The 15,136-nt window shown below is 42.3% G+C and overlaps 1 protein-coding gene across 2 annotated transcripts in view; it reads right to left on the reverse strand.

Moving 5' to 3' along the window:
* LOC138804710 (receptor expression-enhancing protein 1) overlaps positions 1-15,136 on the reverse strand; it is a 112,021-nt gene that overhangs the window by 26,033 nt on the left and 70,852 nt on the right. For both annotated transcript variants that reach the window (XM_069989166.1, XM_069989165.1), the window contains exons 4-5: positions 10,462-10,582; positions 3,167-3,280 (exon numbers count right to left, since the gene is read on the reverse strand). In XM_069989166.1, the coding sequence (XP_069845267.1) occupies positions 3,167-3,280; positions 10,462-10,582 (235 nt within the window). The remainder of the gene's footprint in view (positions 1-3,166; positions 3,281-10,461; positions 10,583-15,136) is intronic.

Raw genomic sequence — 15,136 nt, forward strand, 5'->3', positions numbered from 1 at the left:
GATCCCATCACCTGGTAGAATTTGTAGTCCTACCACAGCATAGACATGCTCCGTGTAACAATGTTTGCCTTCTCATATAAGACAGGATGTGCCATCTAGCCTAGCACTACAGGTGGAATGAACTGTCCAGATGGGTTTGTGTAAGTATATGTGTAAGCACAATGGCCAGGTCACCTAAGCATGAGTTGCTCAGAACTTACTACATTTCTCAACTGGCATTAACTTTTGGAGAAACACACACACACACACACACACACACACACACACTGCTCTCTTCCATTTCAAAGTATATGCTCTAGTGAGCTAAATGTGCATCCCAGGAAAAATACATTAACTTGAGGAACCCTAACACACACACACACACACACACACACACACACACACACACACACACACACACACACACACACACACATACATTGCTCTCTTCCATTTCAAAGTATATGCTCTAGTGAGCTAAATGTGCATCCCAGGAAAAATACATTAACTTGAGGAACCCTAACAACCAGTGCTCTTGGCTCTGCATGGGGCCTCAAGCAGAGCTAGCCTTTTAAAAATCATCTGGGAAACTTGTAAAAAATAGAGATTCATGCCGGGTGCTGGTGGCTCACGCCTGTAACCCTAGCTACTCAGGGGACAAGATCTGAAGATCGCAGTTCAAAGCCATACTGGGCAAGGAAAGTCCAATAAATCACCAGAAAACTGGAAGTGGCTCTGTGGCTCAAGTGATAGAGCACTAGCCTTGAGCTGAAGAGCTGAGGAAGGCCCAGAGTTCAAGTCCCATGACAGAAAAAAAAAAGAGAGAGAGAGAGATTCATGTGTTCACTACTCGAGATTCTGATTCCACACATCTGAGCATCTATTTAAAACATAAAAAAAAGCTTCCCAGGTGGATTGGGGCATGAAAACTGGATATGGACTCACTGACCCACTGGTAAGTCACCATCCACTGACCCAGCCTGGTACTATTATTATGGACACTATGGATGTACTTCCCTAGCCTGACCAGATCTGGGGAGTTTATTACTGCCCCAATCCCCTGCAAAGCACACATGTTTCAAAAATATAGGGCACTATTTTTGGAAGAGATGTGTTTCCTCTCTTCAGATACTTATATTGAGGAAGAATAAGCAAAGCTTCTATTTTCTTGTCTGAAACCAAATTCAACACAAAGCAGATGTCCCTTGCTCTTACTTTAGTGGAACTAATGAGCAGTTATTTCCTGAGGCAAATTTCAGACCGTCTAGAGCTGTTGTAAGGTGCCTGACTGGAGAAATCATAGGACCACAAGTTTATCCTGATAGTTAGGAGAACAGAAGGTGACTGGCCAGAAGGGCATAAAGACTCCAGTTTGTGGCAGACTTGGAAAAAGGATAGCCCTGTGGGGTTATGGATGCAAATACATCTGACTAATACACCACACTTAGGCTCTCTAACTAACCTGAGGAAAAAGTACTACCAAACTTCCTTTAGGCTCCAGAGGCAGAGATAGGGTACAGAAAGGGACTGAGAAAGGTTTTCTTTGACTTTGTGTTACAAGATTGGCCTGATGGATTCAGCGCTCTTTTCTTTCAGCATACAAACAAGAGCTTTACAATTGATGGCTCTTTGGGTTGTCACTGCTTTTTGTAAATCCTGCTACATCTCCTCTGGATATCAAAGTGAACTGTCCTTTCCCAAGAGGCTCTCTGGGATTCATCACCTAGCCAGACCTATTACACCAAGGCAGGAGAGGGTCCTGTGGACACCAACATATGGAGTTTTGGACACGTCCCCACTGGTATGTGTGACAGAAGGCGCTGGTCCTTTTCTGAAAATAGAATTGTTCCTTTTGGGTCTCATCCCCTCTCTCTAAGCACCTGACCCAAGCACTTCTTCTTCTTCTTTTTTTTTTTTTTTGGTTGTAGGTCTTGAATTTTGGGCCTGGGCACTGTTCCTGAGCTCCTCAGCTCAAGGCTAGCACTCTACCACTTGAGCCACAGTGCCACTTTCCCCAAGCACTTCCTGACTTCAGGCAGATGGGGCTTTTAAATAGCCACCCAACCTTGTGTGCTAAGCCCTGCTCTAAGAAATGTTTCCCATTGGCTTCCTTCTAGTTCAGGACCCTGGGAACCTAGCTCCACTCCTTGAGACAGCTGGTTCTCAGCACATTCCATTCTGCCATCCACTCAAAGCTCACAGAGCACAAAGATCTGTATCTATCTCCCTCTCCAAAACCTTTGCACAACTCTACCTCCTCTGTCCTCCAAACCCAGAGCCACCATCCAGGATTTATAACCTTCCTTTGCTAATACAACTATTATGTCTTCCAAAATACCAGTGTGACTACCAGTGGGACCCTCACCCCACATCTGGGTTCCCGGGGAGGGGTGGCCCCTAGGAAACACTAGGGAAACCTGATAAATTTAAGAAGGAATGTTCCACCAATTTCATTCTTCAGGTCTGAAGAAATAATGAGAAACTGACACAATGATGGTATGATGTGAGAAGGAGCTAGGAGAGAGACAGAAGACACTGCCAAAGGGCTAAGCAGAAAAGAGAAAGAAGGTTCATATTGCAATATTCCAGGAGAAATGTTTATTTCAAGCCTCCTTCACTTTATTTACTAGTATTCTGAAAGTCATTGTCCTTCACATTAAGACCATCCAATTTGCTCTAGGATCCTGGATGTCTTCTGGCTCTGCTGGGCCACATGAGCACGAAGTGAGTCTACCCATTCACTCAGATGGTCTCTGGCTATTGTTTTGATGACTGTCTTAATGCAGCTGTTAATTGCAGAGAAGTACCTTTCTCTATCTCCCTCCCCTTCTCTTTGGTCTCTCAGGTTTCACCTCCAGATTCTTAACCTGGGACTATGTGGACCTTGGGTCTTAGGAACTTTTGGATATTGAACACATTTTGTGTGTGTGTGTGTGTGTGTGTGTGTGTGTGTGTGTGTGTGTGTGTGTGTGTGTGTGTGTGTGTGTGTGTGTCAGAGAGAGAGAGAGAGAAAGACACAAAGAAAGACAGAGAGAGAAAGACAGAGACAGAGACAGAGACAGAGACAGAGAGGAACACTGAATAGTCCCTTAGCTTGTCCTGTGTGAGTGGCAGGTGTGACAGGTAGGGAGGACTGGAAGGACTGAGATACCTGCCAGTCATGGTGGTCAAGAGTCTGACACAATACCTTGGAAGCAGCCATCACAGCCGCTGTGGCCGCCACGTTCAAGCCTCGCTTCCCGAAGTGCACAAGGGCATCATAACTTCGATCTTTTGCTTGGACCAGGCAATCATCAATTTCCTGTCAAAGGAAACAGGGCACACTGAGTTGGCATGTTCAAATGTGTTCTTTTCTTTCTCCTGAGTGCTGGGCCTGCCAGCCTGCCTGATCATTGATTCTCACTGGCCTGAAACATAGACAACTGGAATACATGTATGTAAACAGGAGGGTAGAGACAGACAGAAGAGATGCAGGTGAGTCTAAAAGAGAATTTTTTAAAAAAATTACAACTTACTGGCCAACAACGCCCTAGAATTCTTTATAAAGTTCCTCTAACTTCCAGGGATATGACAATCCTGCCATTCTATGCCCAGTGGCAGTGGGCACAGACTCTGGACATAAACATTGAAAGAACCTAGCATGAGAAAACGCCAAAAATCCAGCTCCTAACTGCAGACATGCCACTTACTGGCTATAAGGCCTTGGCTTACTTTATATTTGGTGTCTATTTTTATTCTTTTGTTTGAGACAATGTCTTACTACGTAGTTCAGTCTGTCTTGAATTCAGATCCTTCTGCCTCTGATTCCCCAAGGTGGTTTCATCCTTAGGTACTAGCTCCATACCTAGCCTCTGAACATGTTTTTATTTGTTGTTGTGTTTTAATTTTTTTTTAATTTATTAGCATCAATTAGCTGTATGGGAGTTTTGTTTAGACATGTTTATATATGGATACAAAGTACTTTGATCACACTTACCTCCTCTATCATTCTTCCTCCTCTCCTCTCCCCTTCCCAAACCTATCTGAGCAAGCTTCATTATCTGATTTTCACACATATACAAAGTATTTTGACTATATTCATCCTCATCCACCTTCTCCATTTGCCTTCCCTTGTCCTGTTGGTATTCACATCCAAGATAATACATATTTCACCTCCCTAATATTCTGTGTGTGTGTGTGTGTGTGTGTTCATGTGCGTGCGCATGTACATGCACCAGTCCTAGGCCTTGAACTCAGGGCCTGGGCACTGTCCCTGAGATTAGTTTGCTCAAGGCTAGCATTCTATCACTTGAGCTGCAGCTTTATTTCCAGATTTTTGATAGTTTATTGGAGATAAGAGTCTCACAGGTTTTCTTGCCTAAGCTGGCTTCTAACCACAATCCTCAGATCTCAGCTTCCTGAGTACATAGAATTATAGGCATGAGTCACTGGCTCCTAATATTTGTTTTTGTTGTAGTCTCTACACAATTTTGTCTTCTGAAAAGTAAGGAGAATGAGCCAGACACGAGTGGCTTTAAAATCCAGAAGTGAAAAAGTGGCTTAAGTGGAAGAATACTAATTTTGAATGGAAAAAAAAAGCCAAATGAGAGCACAAGGCCTTGAGTTGGCATGGTCAAATAAGTCTCTGTTCCCTTTTCTTTCTCCTGAGTGCTGGGCCAGCCAGCTTGCCTGATCACTGATTTTCTATACTGGCCTCCAGTACACACACACACACACACACACACACACACACACACACACACACACACACACACACACACACACACACACACACACACACACACACACACACACACACACACACACACACACACACACACGAGAAGAGAAGAGAACAAAACAGAAGAGAGGAGAACAGAAGAGAAGAGCCAGAAGAGACCAGAAGAGAAGAGACCAGAAGAGAAGAATAATGAAACCTAAGCCTAACAGCTGTTTTCTGTCAGGGATAGCCAGAGGTACCTTCCTTGCCTTCAAGGAGTGGGGACCCTTGCAGTTCTAAAATTTTGTTATTCTATAGTCATGAAAGTCTAAAACCAAATATTGGCCAGGTGCTAGTGGCTCATTTCTGTAATCCTAGCTATTCAGGAGGCTAATGGCTGAGGATTCACAGTTCAAAGCCAGCCTGGGGAGGAAGATCTGTGAGACCCTTATCACCAATTAATGACCAATAAGCCAGAAGTGAAGCTGCGGCTCAAATGATAGTCTTAAGCAAAATAGCTTAGAGACAGTGACTAGGCCTGGGTTCAAGCTCCAAAAATCAAAAACACAAATACTGTCCAATGTATCTATCAATGGGAAGAAGAACCAGATATAGAAATAAATGGTGGTTATTTTGTAGATAGATGTAGATGTTGGGATGCAAAGAGAAATTAAAGTCATCTGGGCTCATAAAGCATGTAAAAGTGAAGTGGAAAACAGAACTGAGGTCTCTTTCTTGGACCAAAGCCAAGTATAATATCAGTTTGATTCAAATTCGGATCAACTCCGGTTTATGCTGTTCCTCTATTTGTTTTGAGTTGTTTTGTGAGTATTATTGTTTTAAGAAAGGCTATTTTATAGCTCCAGCATCTATTTGTTTTGTTTTTTTTTTTGGGTCCGGTCGTGGGGCCTGAACTCTGGGCTTGGGCGCTGTCCCTCAGCTCTTCAGCTCAAGGCTAGCGCTCTACCACTTGAGCCACAGCGCCACTTCTGGCTTTTTTCTTATATGGTGCTGAGGAATCGAACCCAGGGCCTCAGGCATGCAAGGCAAGCACTCTACCACTGAGCCACCTTCCCAGCCCTGAGTATCATTGTTTTAAGAAAGGCTATTTTATAGCTCCAGCAGTTCAGTAAGACAATGGCCTGAGACCTCAGGCTCATTTGAAGTTCAGCACATCAGTGTTTGCTTTGAGGGGTGTAGGAGGGCTCAGCAGCCCTCCTGGATTCCCTGTGCACAGCTTCCCCAGGAGGTCGCAGCAGCAAGCCTTCTAACTGTGATATGACCAACTAGGCCAGTGATTCTTGGCAGCTCTTAAGAGGCAGTTACCTCTCCTTCAATGGAAATGACATTGACAGATTGAGGGGGGGGGCAGTATTTGGGGAAATTATGGGAGAGTAGGATGGTGGCCAGATCAAAAATCCTTCAGAGACAAAGGAAGAGCTATGGTCCTGATTCCTGAAAGGATTTTCAGAAATGTCTACAACAGCCCGCTTATCCAACTGCTGTGTTCCCCAAATTCTTCCCCTAGGAGAAATCCAGAGAATTTATCTTGCAGAACTACAGAAATAAATATCAACAGGAGCCACCTATAGACATCCTATTTCATTTGAAAAAAAATCTACTACACAATCAGATTTAGAAAGCAATATAACTAATGATTTATAGGATGTTGGACCCTTTTAATCCATTAATCCCACTCTTATTTATTCTTAGATAAAGGAAGAAATTAAACTCTATATGAGGTGGTGTTTACTGCAGTATTTTCTACAGGAAGAAAACAATCTAAGTATCTAGCAGGAAGGAAAGAGCTCTATCACCATGAGTTATTATGAAGAGTACAAAGATATGGATTATGTGCAAACATGCTTAAGATCTCAGAATGCAAATTATCTTTGTTGTGTGTGTGGAGGTGGGGGGGTTGGTGTGTGCAGGTGGGGGGGTTGGTGTGTGCTGGTACTGGGGCTTGGACTCAGGGCCACATGCTCTTGTTTAGCTTTTTCACTGAAGCTGGCACTCTACCATTTGAACCATAGCTCCACTCCTAGCTTTTTGCTAGTTAATTGGAAGTAAGAGTTTCTCAGATTTGTCTGCTGGAGCTGGTTTCATGCCTCAATCTTCAGATCTCAAACTCCTGAATAGTTAGGATTGTAGGCAGGAGACATTAGTGCCTAGAATTGTTAGGGTGTTTTTCTTTTGGTTGTTTATTTGTGTTTGAGATGGAGTCTCACTATGTTTCCTAGACTGCCTTTCAACTAATGCCTCAAGCCTGCCACAGCTTCACAGATAGCTCGTCCTACACAGGTATCACCATGTCTGGCATATGTTAAGTTTTAAAACTATTTTTAAGTCTGAGTAAAATTGTACACTGTCTATGTATACAGTCTATGCACACAGTTATCTGCAAAAAGAACAGAGGAAGTTTAATTTGGAGAGTTATTGTTTTTTTTTTTTGGGTCTGGTCATGGGGCCTGAACTCTGGGCCTGGGCGCTGTCCCTCAGCTCTTCAGCTCAAGGCTAGCACTCTACCACTTGAGTCATAGCACCACTTCCGGCTTTTTTCTTTTTGCTTATGTGGTGCTGAGGAATGGAACCCAGGGCCTCAGGCATGCAAGGCAAGCACTCTACCACTGAGCCACCTTCCCAGCCCTGGAGAGTAAAATTATGAGTGAAATTGTCTTTCTTCTAATTTATAGTAATGCCTTACAACCAATAATAACAATATATTTTATAAAATTTCATCACTGCTTTTAGATATGTACAAAAATACACTTTAAAAAGGAGAAGATGTTCATGATTAGCTATCTACTCAGCTACTGAGACAGGGGTCGTAGCTCGGTGGTAGAGTACTTGCCTAGTACTTGTATGAGATCCTGGGACTTGATCTCCAGCATCCTTCCACCCCCTCAAAAAAGAATGCTATTGATTTTACATGTTGATTTGTGTCCTGTCATTTCACTAAATTGATCAGTGCTTATAGATGAATAGTGAAGTCCAATTTTTTCTCTATGTAGAATCTTAACAATTATAAACAGGTAATTTGATTTCCCTTCATGTAATTCATATGCCTCATTTATTTATCTTGCCTCCCTCCTCTGGCTATGACTTCCAGTACTAAGCTGAATAAGAGTGGTGAATGAGCTAGTAAGAATGGTGAGTGAATAAGACATCTTTGATAGTAGAAGATAGTAGAAGAAAAGCTTTCAGTTTTTCCCTACTGAGTATGTTTTCTTCTATGTCTAATATGTTGAAAGTTTTTTTTTTTTTTTTTTTTTTGGGTCCGGTCGTGGGGCCTGAACTCAGCTCTTCAGCTCAAGGCTAGCACTCTACCACTGGAGCCACAGCGCCACTTCCGGCTTTTTTCTTTTTGCTTATGTGGTGCTGAGGAATCGAACACAGGGCCTCATGCATGCAAGGCAAGCACTCTACCACTGAGCCACCTTCCCAGCCCATGTTGAAAGTTTTTATCATGAAGGAATGTTGAAATTTATCAAATGCTTTTTCCTACACATACTGAGATAAGCATTTTATTTTTGTACTTTATTGTTGTACTATTCATAAAAGCTAAAATATTGAATCAACTTCAATTGCCCATCAATGGATGAATAAATAAACTATACGTCCAATGGAATGTTACATGCCATAAAAAGATTGGTATCCTATGGACTGGGAAGGTGGCTCAGTGGTAGAGCGCTTGTCTTGCATGCCTGAAGCTCTGGGTTCGATACCTCAGCACCACATAAGCAAAAAGAAAACAGCTGGAAGTGGTGCTGTGGCTCAAGTGGTAGAGCGCTAGCCTTGAGCTGAAGAACTGAGGGATAGCGCCCAGGCCCAGAGTTCAAGCCTCATGACTGGACACAAAAAAAAAAAAAAAAAGAAAAAGATTGGTATCTTATCATTTAAAACAAAAATGGATGCAACTACAGGATATTATGTTTAGTGAAATAATTCAAGAGAATTGGAAATTTGGAAAATCACAATAAAACTCCTTTGTATAATTAATGTGTGCTACTAAAAACTTTAAAAGTAAATCAAACACTGAAAAATTAAAAACTGCCTGGTCTCTCTCATATGCACATGCTAAAAATGTCAATCTAACCATAGATTAGAATCTGAGAAGGGATTGAGGGAGGGACAGAACTCAATAGTTGGTGCCCAAATGCAGTCAGATAGAAGTAATATTTCTGTATTTCTAAAGCACATAAGGGTAACTACAGGTCACAATAATGTACATATTTTATGAATAGAAGAAAGGAATTTGAAGGCCCCAAACACAAAGTAATAATAAGGAGATGGAAATATTAATTATTCTGACTTAATTAGTATAATTATACATATGCACTGAATTATTACACTGTAGACTTTATAAGTATGCACAATTATTATGTTAATAAAAAAACTAAAAGGGGCTGGGAAGGTGGCTCAGTGGTAGAGCGCTTGCCTTGCATGCTTGACACCCTGGGTTCGATTCCTCAGCACCACATAAGCAAAAAGAAAAAAGCCAGAAGTGGCACTGTGGCTCAAGTGGTAGAGCGCTAGTCTTGAGCTGAAGAGCTGAGGGACAGCACCCAGGCCGAGTTCAGGCCCCACGGCCAGACCCCCCCAAAAAAACAAAAACAAAAAACAAAATAAAAAAATTAAAAAAAATTCCAGGTGTGATAACACATGCCTGTAATCCCACCTACTCAAGAGTCAGAGGTTGGGGGATGGTAGTCCAAAGCTGACCTAGGCAAAATTATTAAGAGCCTCTATCTGAAAAACATAAACTAAAAAAAGGACTGTGGGTGTGGATTGAGTGGTAGAATGCTTGCCTAACAAGTGCAAAGCCCTGAGTTCAATTCCCAGTACTGAAAATACAACAACTGACCAAAAAATATATGTGTGTGTATGTGTGCGCACACATGTAAGGAGATAGATGTGTTAGGTATCTTGATTTGATCATTATAAATTATAGAAATGTATTGAATTATCATGTTTCCAAATATATAATTATAATAATGAAAATATTTTTTTAAGCTTAAAGAAGGGGCCAAGAAGGTGGCTCAGTGGTAGAGTAGTTGCCTTGCATGCATGAGGCTCTGGGTTCGATTCCTCAGCACCACATAAGCAGAAAAGTAGGAAGTGGCACTGTGGCTCAAGTGGTAGTGTGCTAGCCTTGAGCTGAAGGGCTGATGGACAGTGCCCAGGCCCAGAGATCTGGCCTCACGACCAACAAAATTTTAAAAATTTTAAAAATTTTTTAAAAATTTAAAAAACGCTTAAGGAAGTGGATCTCTGGCTCAAATGGTAGAGTACCAGACTTGAGCAAAACAAGCTAAGGGACAGTGCCCAGGCCCTAAGTTCAAGCCTGAGTACTGGCACGCACACACACACACACACACACACACACACACACACACACACACACACACACACACACACACACACATAAAGAAGCATACGAGTACCTATATCCATAAAATACCATTCTTAAAAAAAAAAAAGCTCCATCAGCATGGATTGGACAGATATACAGAAAAGAACCCAAAATATAGGGATGGTTGGTAGCAGAGACTTAGGCAATCCCAAAGGACTACTCAGGATCTAATATAAAAACTCATCCCACAAGCCCTAATCTTGTAACCTAGGGCTGAGACTCTTATAGTTGTCCAAGCAGTGGAAGCATAGCTGTAGGGAATTAGGAACCAAGCAGGGGATCTCCTGTAATATATAACCTGCTTTTTTATTTACCACTTTTATCTGCTTTTCTTATTTACCACTTACTGAAGTACAGCAGTATAACTTACCTTTTCTTTTGAAGACAGCGTGGGATGTACAAACTTCCTGTACAGGAGGCTGGACCCTTTTGTATAGGGAGACAGCAGCCAGGCTACAAATGCTATTTTTAGTTCATAATAGAATGGAAACCTGGAGAGATTAAAAAAAAAAAAAAGAATACATGCTGTTAGGTCTCAGAAGCACTGCTCGAGACTATGAAGAATGAGACCCAGTTTGGTGTAAATACTTTTTCTACCTGCACATGGCTGCAAGGGTCCCATATTCCTCATCTTCTACCTGTGGAAGGCATGTGTGCAAACATATGAATACTCAGCACTACCAGTGTCTCTCTCTGAGAGCCAGTTCCAGTTTTCTTCTTTTTCCCAAGTGAACCCGGAACACCCATTTTCATGTAAAATTTCCCCGTGGCCCTATCTGGCAGCCTCTGGTGCTTTCTCTGTGGATACACAGGTTGGCATGTGGCTCCAGCTGCAGCTGAGAAGAATAGACCCATGTCTGTGCACTCAGTTGTCAACTTCAGTTACAGCCAAGGCATGGACACCAAGGGAATGACATTAGGGTGGAGCTCACAGTCTTCACACTGAAAACAAAAGTCTTTCCTTTTATTTTTTAGTATATATTTTTTGTTGTAAAGATAATGTACAGAGGGGTTACAGTTACATGAGTAAGGTAATGAGTACATTTCCTATTGAGCATTGTTACCTTCTTCTTTGTTTTTCCCCTATCGTCATTTCTCTCCCCAAAGAATAGAGGCAAACCCAACCTTTGCCAGAGAAAAAAATACAAATACTACTCACCCCACCCACTCAGTCATACTAGGCCTAAACTCAGGGCCTGGGCACTGACCCTTAGCTTTTTTGCTCAAGGCTGGTGATCTACCAACCCAGCCTCAGCTCCACTTCTGGCATGTTGCTGGTTAATTGGAGGTGTTGCTCAGATTTATCTGCCCAGGCTGACTTCAAACCTCAATCCTCAGATCTCAGCCTCTGAGTAGTTAGGATCACAGGCGTGAGCCACTGGCACCTGGAGACATCCTGACATTTTTGGTGTCAAAAGAAAGAAAAGCTTAGAAGTCTGGTGTCTAAAGACCTGCATACCTTTGAGCCTATTCATTCATTCACCTCCACCCAGCACCTACCTCAGGGAGACAATAATGAGCAAAGATCTGATTCCCTGACTTCTTGAAGACTGCAAAAAGAGACAAAATTCTGGTATCCTTGGAAGTAGGAGTACAGTCAGGGAAATAGAGATGGATAAAATAATCACAAATGACACTGAATAGTAATCTGAGAAATGTTATGGTGAAATTTAGCTAACCAACACGGTATCTTGGAGTACAGTAGCAGAAGTTAGGTCCATCAATGAGTCCAGTTCTATAGGCACACAGATTAGCAAGCAGGCTTGGTCTAGATTTCAGGCTTGCTTACCAGCTCAGACAGCTGTCTGCTTGGGATAACCTGTGCAGGTATAACAGTCATGACTTTAAAAAAAATTTTTGTATTTGGGGGCTGGGAAAGTGGCTCAGTGGTAGAGTGCTTGCCTTGCATGCCTGAGGCCCTAGGTTCGATTCCCCAGCACCACATAAGCAAAAAGAAAAAAGCCGGAAGTGGTGCTGTGGCTCAAGTGGTAGAGCGCTAGCCTTGAGCTGAAGAGCTGAGGGACAGTGCCCAGGCCCAGAGTTCAGGCCCCACGACCGGACCCCCCCAAAAAAAACTTTTTGTATTTGGATGGTTTGACATCTTGCTCTATACTGCCCCTAACATAGTGAGCAAGTTCCTAAAGAGCAAAGACAATACCTGGAAAAACACCTTGCCTATCTCAATCAATCAATCCAAAGCCCATATTCCGGCCACATCCTCTGCTTGAATCTCCTGCTTTAAGTCTCAAGCCACCTGCACCAGTCACACGAAGATCAGAGATATCCCTTGTTTCCCAGCACACTTTGAAATTCTTGTAACTAGCTAATCCCAAGCCTGCTTACCCTGACTCACCCATTCCTTCCTGTGGAAACTGAAATAAAGCTCCTCTGTTTCCTGTACCTTTTCCTCCCTCTGCCTCCTGACTTACTTGGGTGCCTCCCTGTGTGGCCCTGAATGGTGGTGGACCAGGTTTCCTGTTTCTAGGAATCTGTGAGTATAACTAACTTTTTTCTTCCTGTCTTTGTTAGGTCAGCATCTCTCATTGCACCTGCTTAAAGCAAATCCAAGCTATCCTTAAAACATGGTATTACAAAGGAGAAGGTTATGTGTGCTAGACTGAGGGATGAGAACATAAATCATCACCATGTATCCTTCTGGGATGAAATATTTTATTTTTATTTTTTTTTCTTGTAAGTCAGAGCCTAGGTGATATCCCTGAGCTTTTTTGTTCAAGGCTAGTTAGTGCTCTACCAATTTGAGCCACAGCACCACTCGAAGTTTTCTGGTGGTTAACTGGAGATAAGTCTTCTGGATTTTCCTGCTCTGGCTGGTTTATAACCACCATCCTCTGATCTCAACCTCCTGAGTAAGCTAGGATGGCAGCCATGAGGCACTGGCGTCTGGCTAAAAACAACATTTTAACATTTCAGGACCCTCTCTCTCTTCCAAATCACAGTTCTACTCATTTCTTTACACATCCAGGTCTTAGGCATTTCTGCTTTCTACCTCTACAGGCTATTTTTTTAGTTTTCACTCAGCAACTAGGGGATGCATTTTCACTGCAGATTGTTTAAGCAGTTCATAGCCAGACAAAAGAAGGGTTGAAAGAAAAGAGGCATAATTCTCCCACAGTGTAATACTTTGGTGATTAATAATTGAGGAACTTTTGTTTTGAAAACAAGAATTTGCCATCCCTGAGGAGGGAAAAAAACAAATGAATCTAGCAAGCTCAGGCACCAACACAAGATACACAGACAATCCCAAGGGCAGCTGCCGCACTGCAGTTGGGTTTTTATTATTATTATGAAAAGATGTATTTTTAAAATATAGGTCATGCATGCACATTGGTAAAAAAAAATCTCAGAGTACAAAAGAGTATGTAAGAAAGCATTGCTGACCTACTCCTGACTGCTAGTCCCTTTCCTAAAAGCAGAAGTATTATCAGTGCCCTTTCAGAGTTAAGCAGGGGTTAGATACGTGACTTCCATAACTGCCCTCCATATACACAGCAGCATTCTATGCATCCCTTTCGGTACCTAGCTTCCCATAACACCCACAGAAACCACAATATACTTTTGGGACAGCTGCCTCAGTCTTATCAATGGCTGCATATGAATGCTACAGCATCTTGCAGGGCCCCATCAGCAGACATTCACAGGATGATAATCATTGGCTATAAACCTTTTCATTTATGCTTCTTTACATACCCATGCACATGCATCTACAGCACAAAGGCCCAGGAGTGGGATTTCTTTTTTTAATATATATTTTTATTGTAAAGATACTGTATAGAGGGGTTACAGTTACATGAATAAGGTAATGAGTGCATTTCCTATCGAGCATTGTTACCCCCTCCTTTGCTTTTCCCCTACCATGCCTTCCCTCCCCATCTCCCCAACTCCTCCCTTCCCCCCCCAAAGTTGTAAAGTTTATTTTCAACATAGTGTCAAGAGTGGGATTTCTGTGTGCACTTTATAGACAGATAAAGCACCTCTTTGCAAACCTGAACAGGAGCACCTGACCTACCACAGCCACACTGCCAGTGTCTGGCCAGTCGTAACAGCCTCTTGTCCTAGATTATAAGATTAGGGCTTGTGGGATGTGTTTCCATATTAGATACTAGTGGTCCTTTGGGACTACCCAGGCCCCCTTTATTCTCTCTTATAAACCATCCTTGTTCTTTGGGCTCTTTTCTGTATATCTATCCCTGCCATGCTGATGGAGATCTTTTAAAAGCATTTTCCCTCCCAAGGGCTGATCATTTTATAGATATGGGTAGTAGTCAGTATGTCTCTTTATTTATTTTGTGTGTGTGTGTGTGTGTGTGTGTGTGTGTCTGTATTGGGGCTTGAACTCAGAGCTTGGTTGCTATCTCAGCTTTTTTGCTTAAAGTTGGCACTCTACTACTTGAGCCACAGCTCCATTTTCTTAAACTTTTTAAAAAATCCAATATCAGAGTTTGAAACCAGGGCCTTGAGCTCTTACTTGGATTTCTTGTTCATGGATAATGCTCTACCATCTGAGCCACATCTCCAGTCTAGAATTTTGCTAGTTAATTGCAGATGGAGTCTCACCGACTTTTTTGTCCTGCTGAATATGACTCAAGATTCTCCAGACCTCAGCATCCTTAAGAAGCTAGGACTCTAGGTGGATTACCAGTACCTGGCTTTGAGGAAAAGCTTTTCAAAACCTTACCACCTCTTAACTTCTAGGTTCACTTTCTCGGACCTTGTCTTCTCACACCAACAGAGCATCTTCATTACAAGTTTAGAGAATAGGCTTTGTTTGGAGGGGCCAACATGGCTTCCCAATGGTATTTTCTCTCAGATAGCTCTAGACCTGAATAGCACTACTCTGTGGTACTGTTAACCCTGGGTGATAAAGCTTCCAATGAAGTATTTGGGGGTGAAATAAATCAATTTATGACAGAAGAATCTCACCAAAGTGGGTTTGTTCCTTGAATGAAAAGATACCCTCACTCTCCAGAGCATGAAAAAGAAAAAAAGGAAGTCATTAGAGTCTGCTAATTCCCAGCCCTCCCAGG

The sequence above is a fragment of the Dipodomys merriami genome, unplaced genomic scaffold, assembly GCF_024711535.1.
Source record: "Dipodomys merriami isolate MVZ:Mamm:240054 unplaced genomic scaffold, mDipMer1.0.p SCAF_37, whole genome shotgun sequence".
NCBI classification, from domain to species: Eukaryota; Metazoa; Chordata; class Mammalia; order Rodentia; family Heteromyidae; genus Dipodomys; species Dipodomys merriami.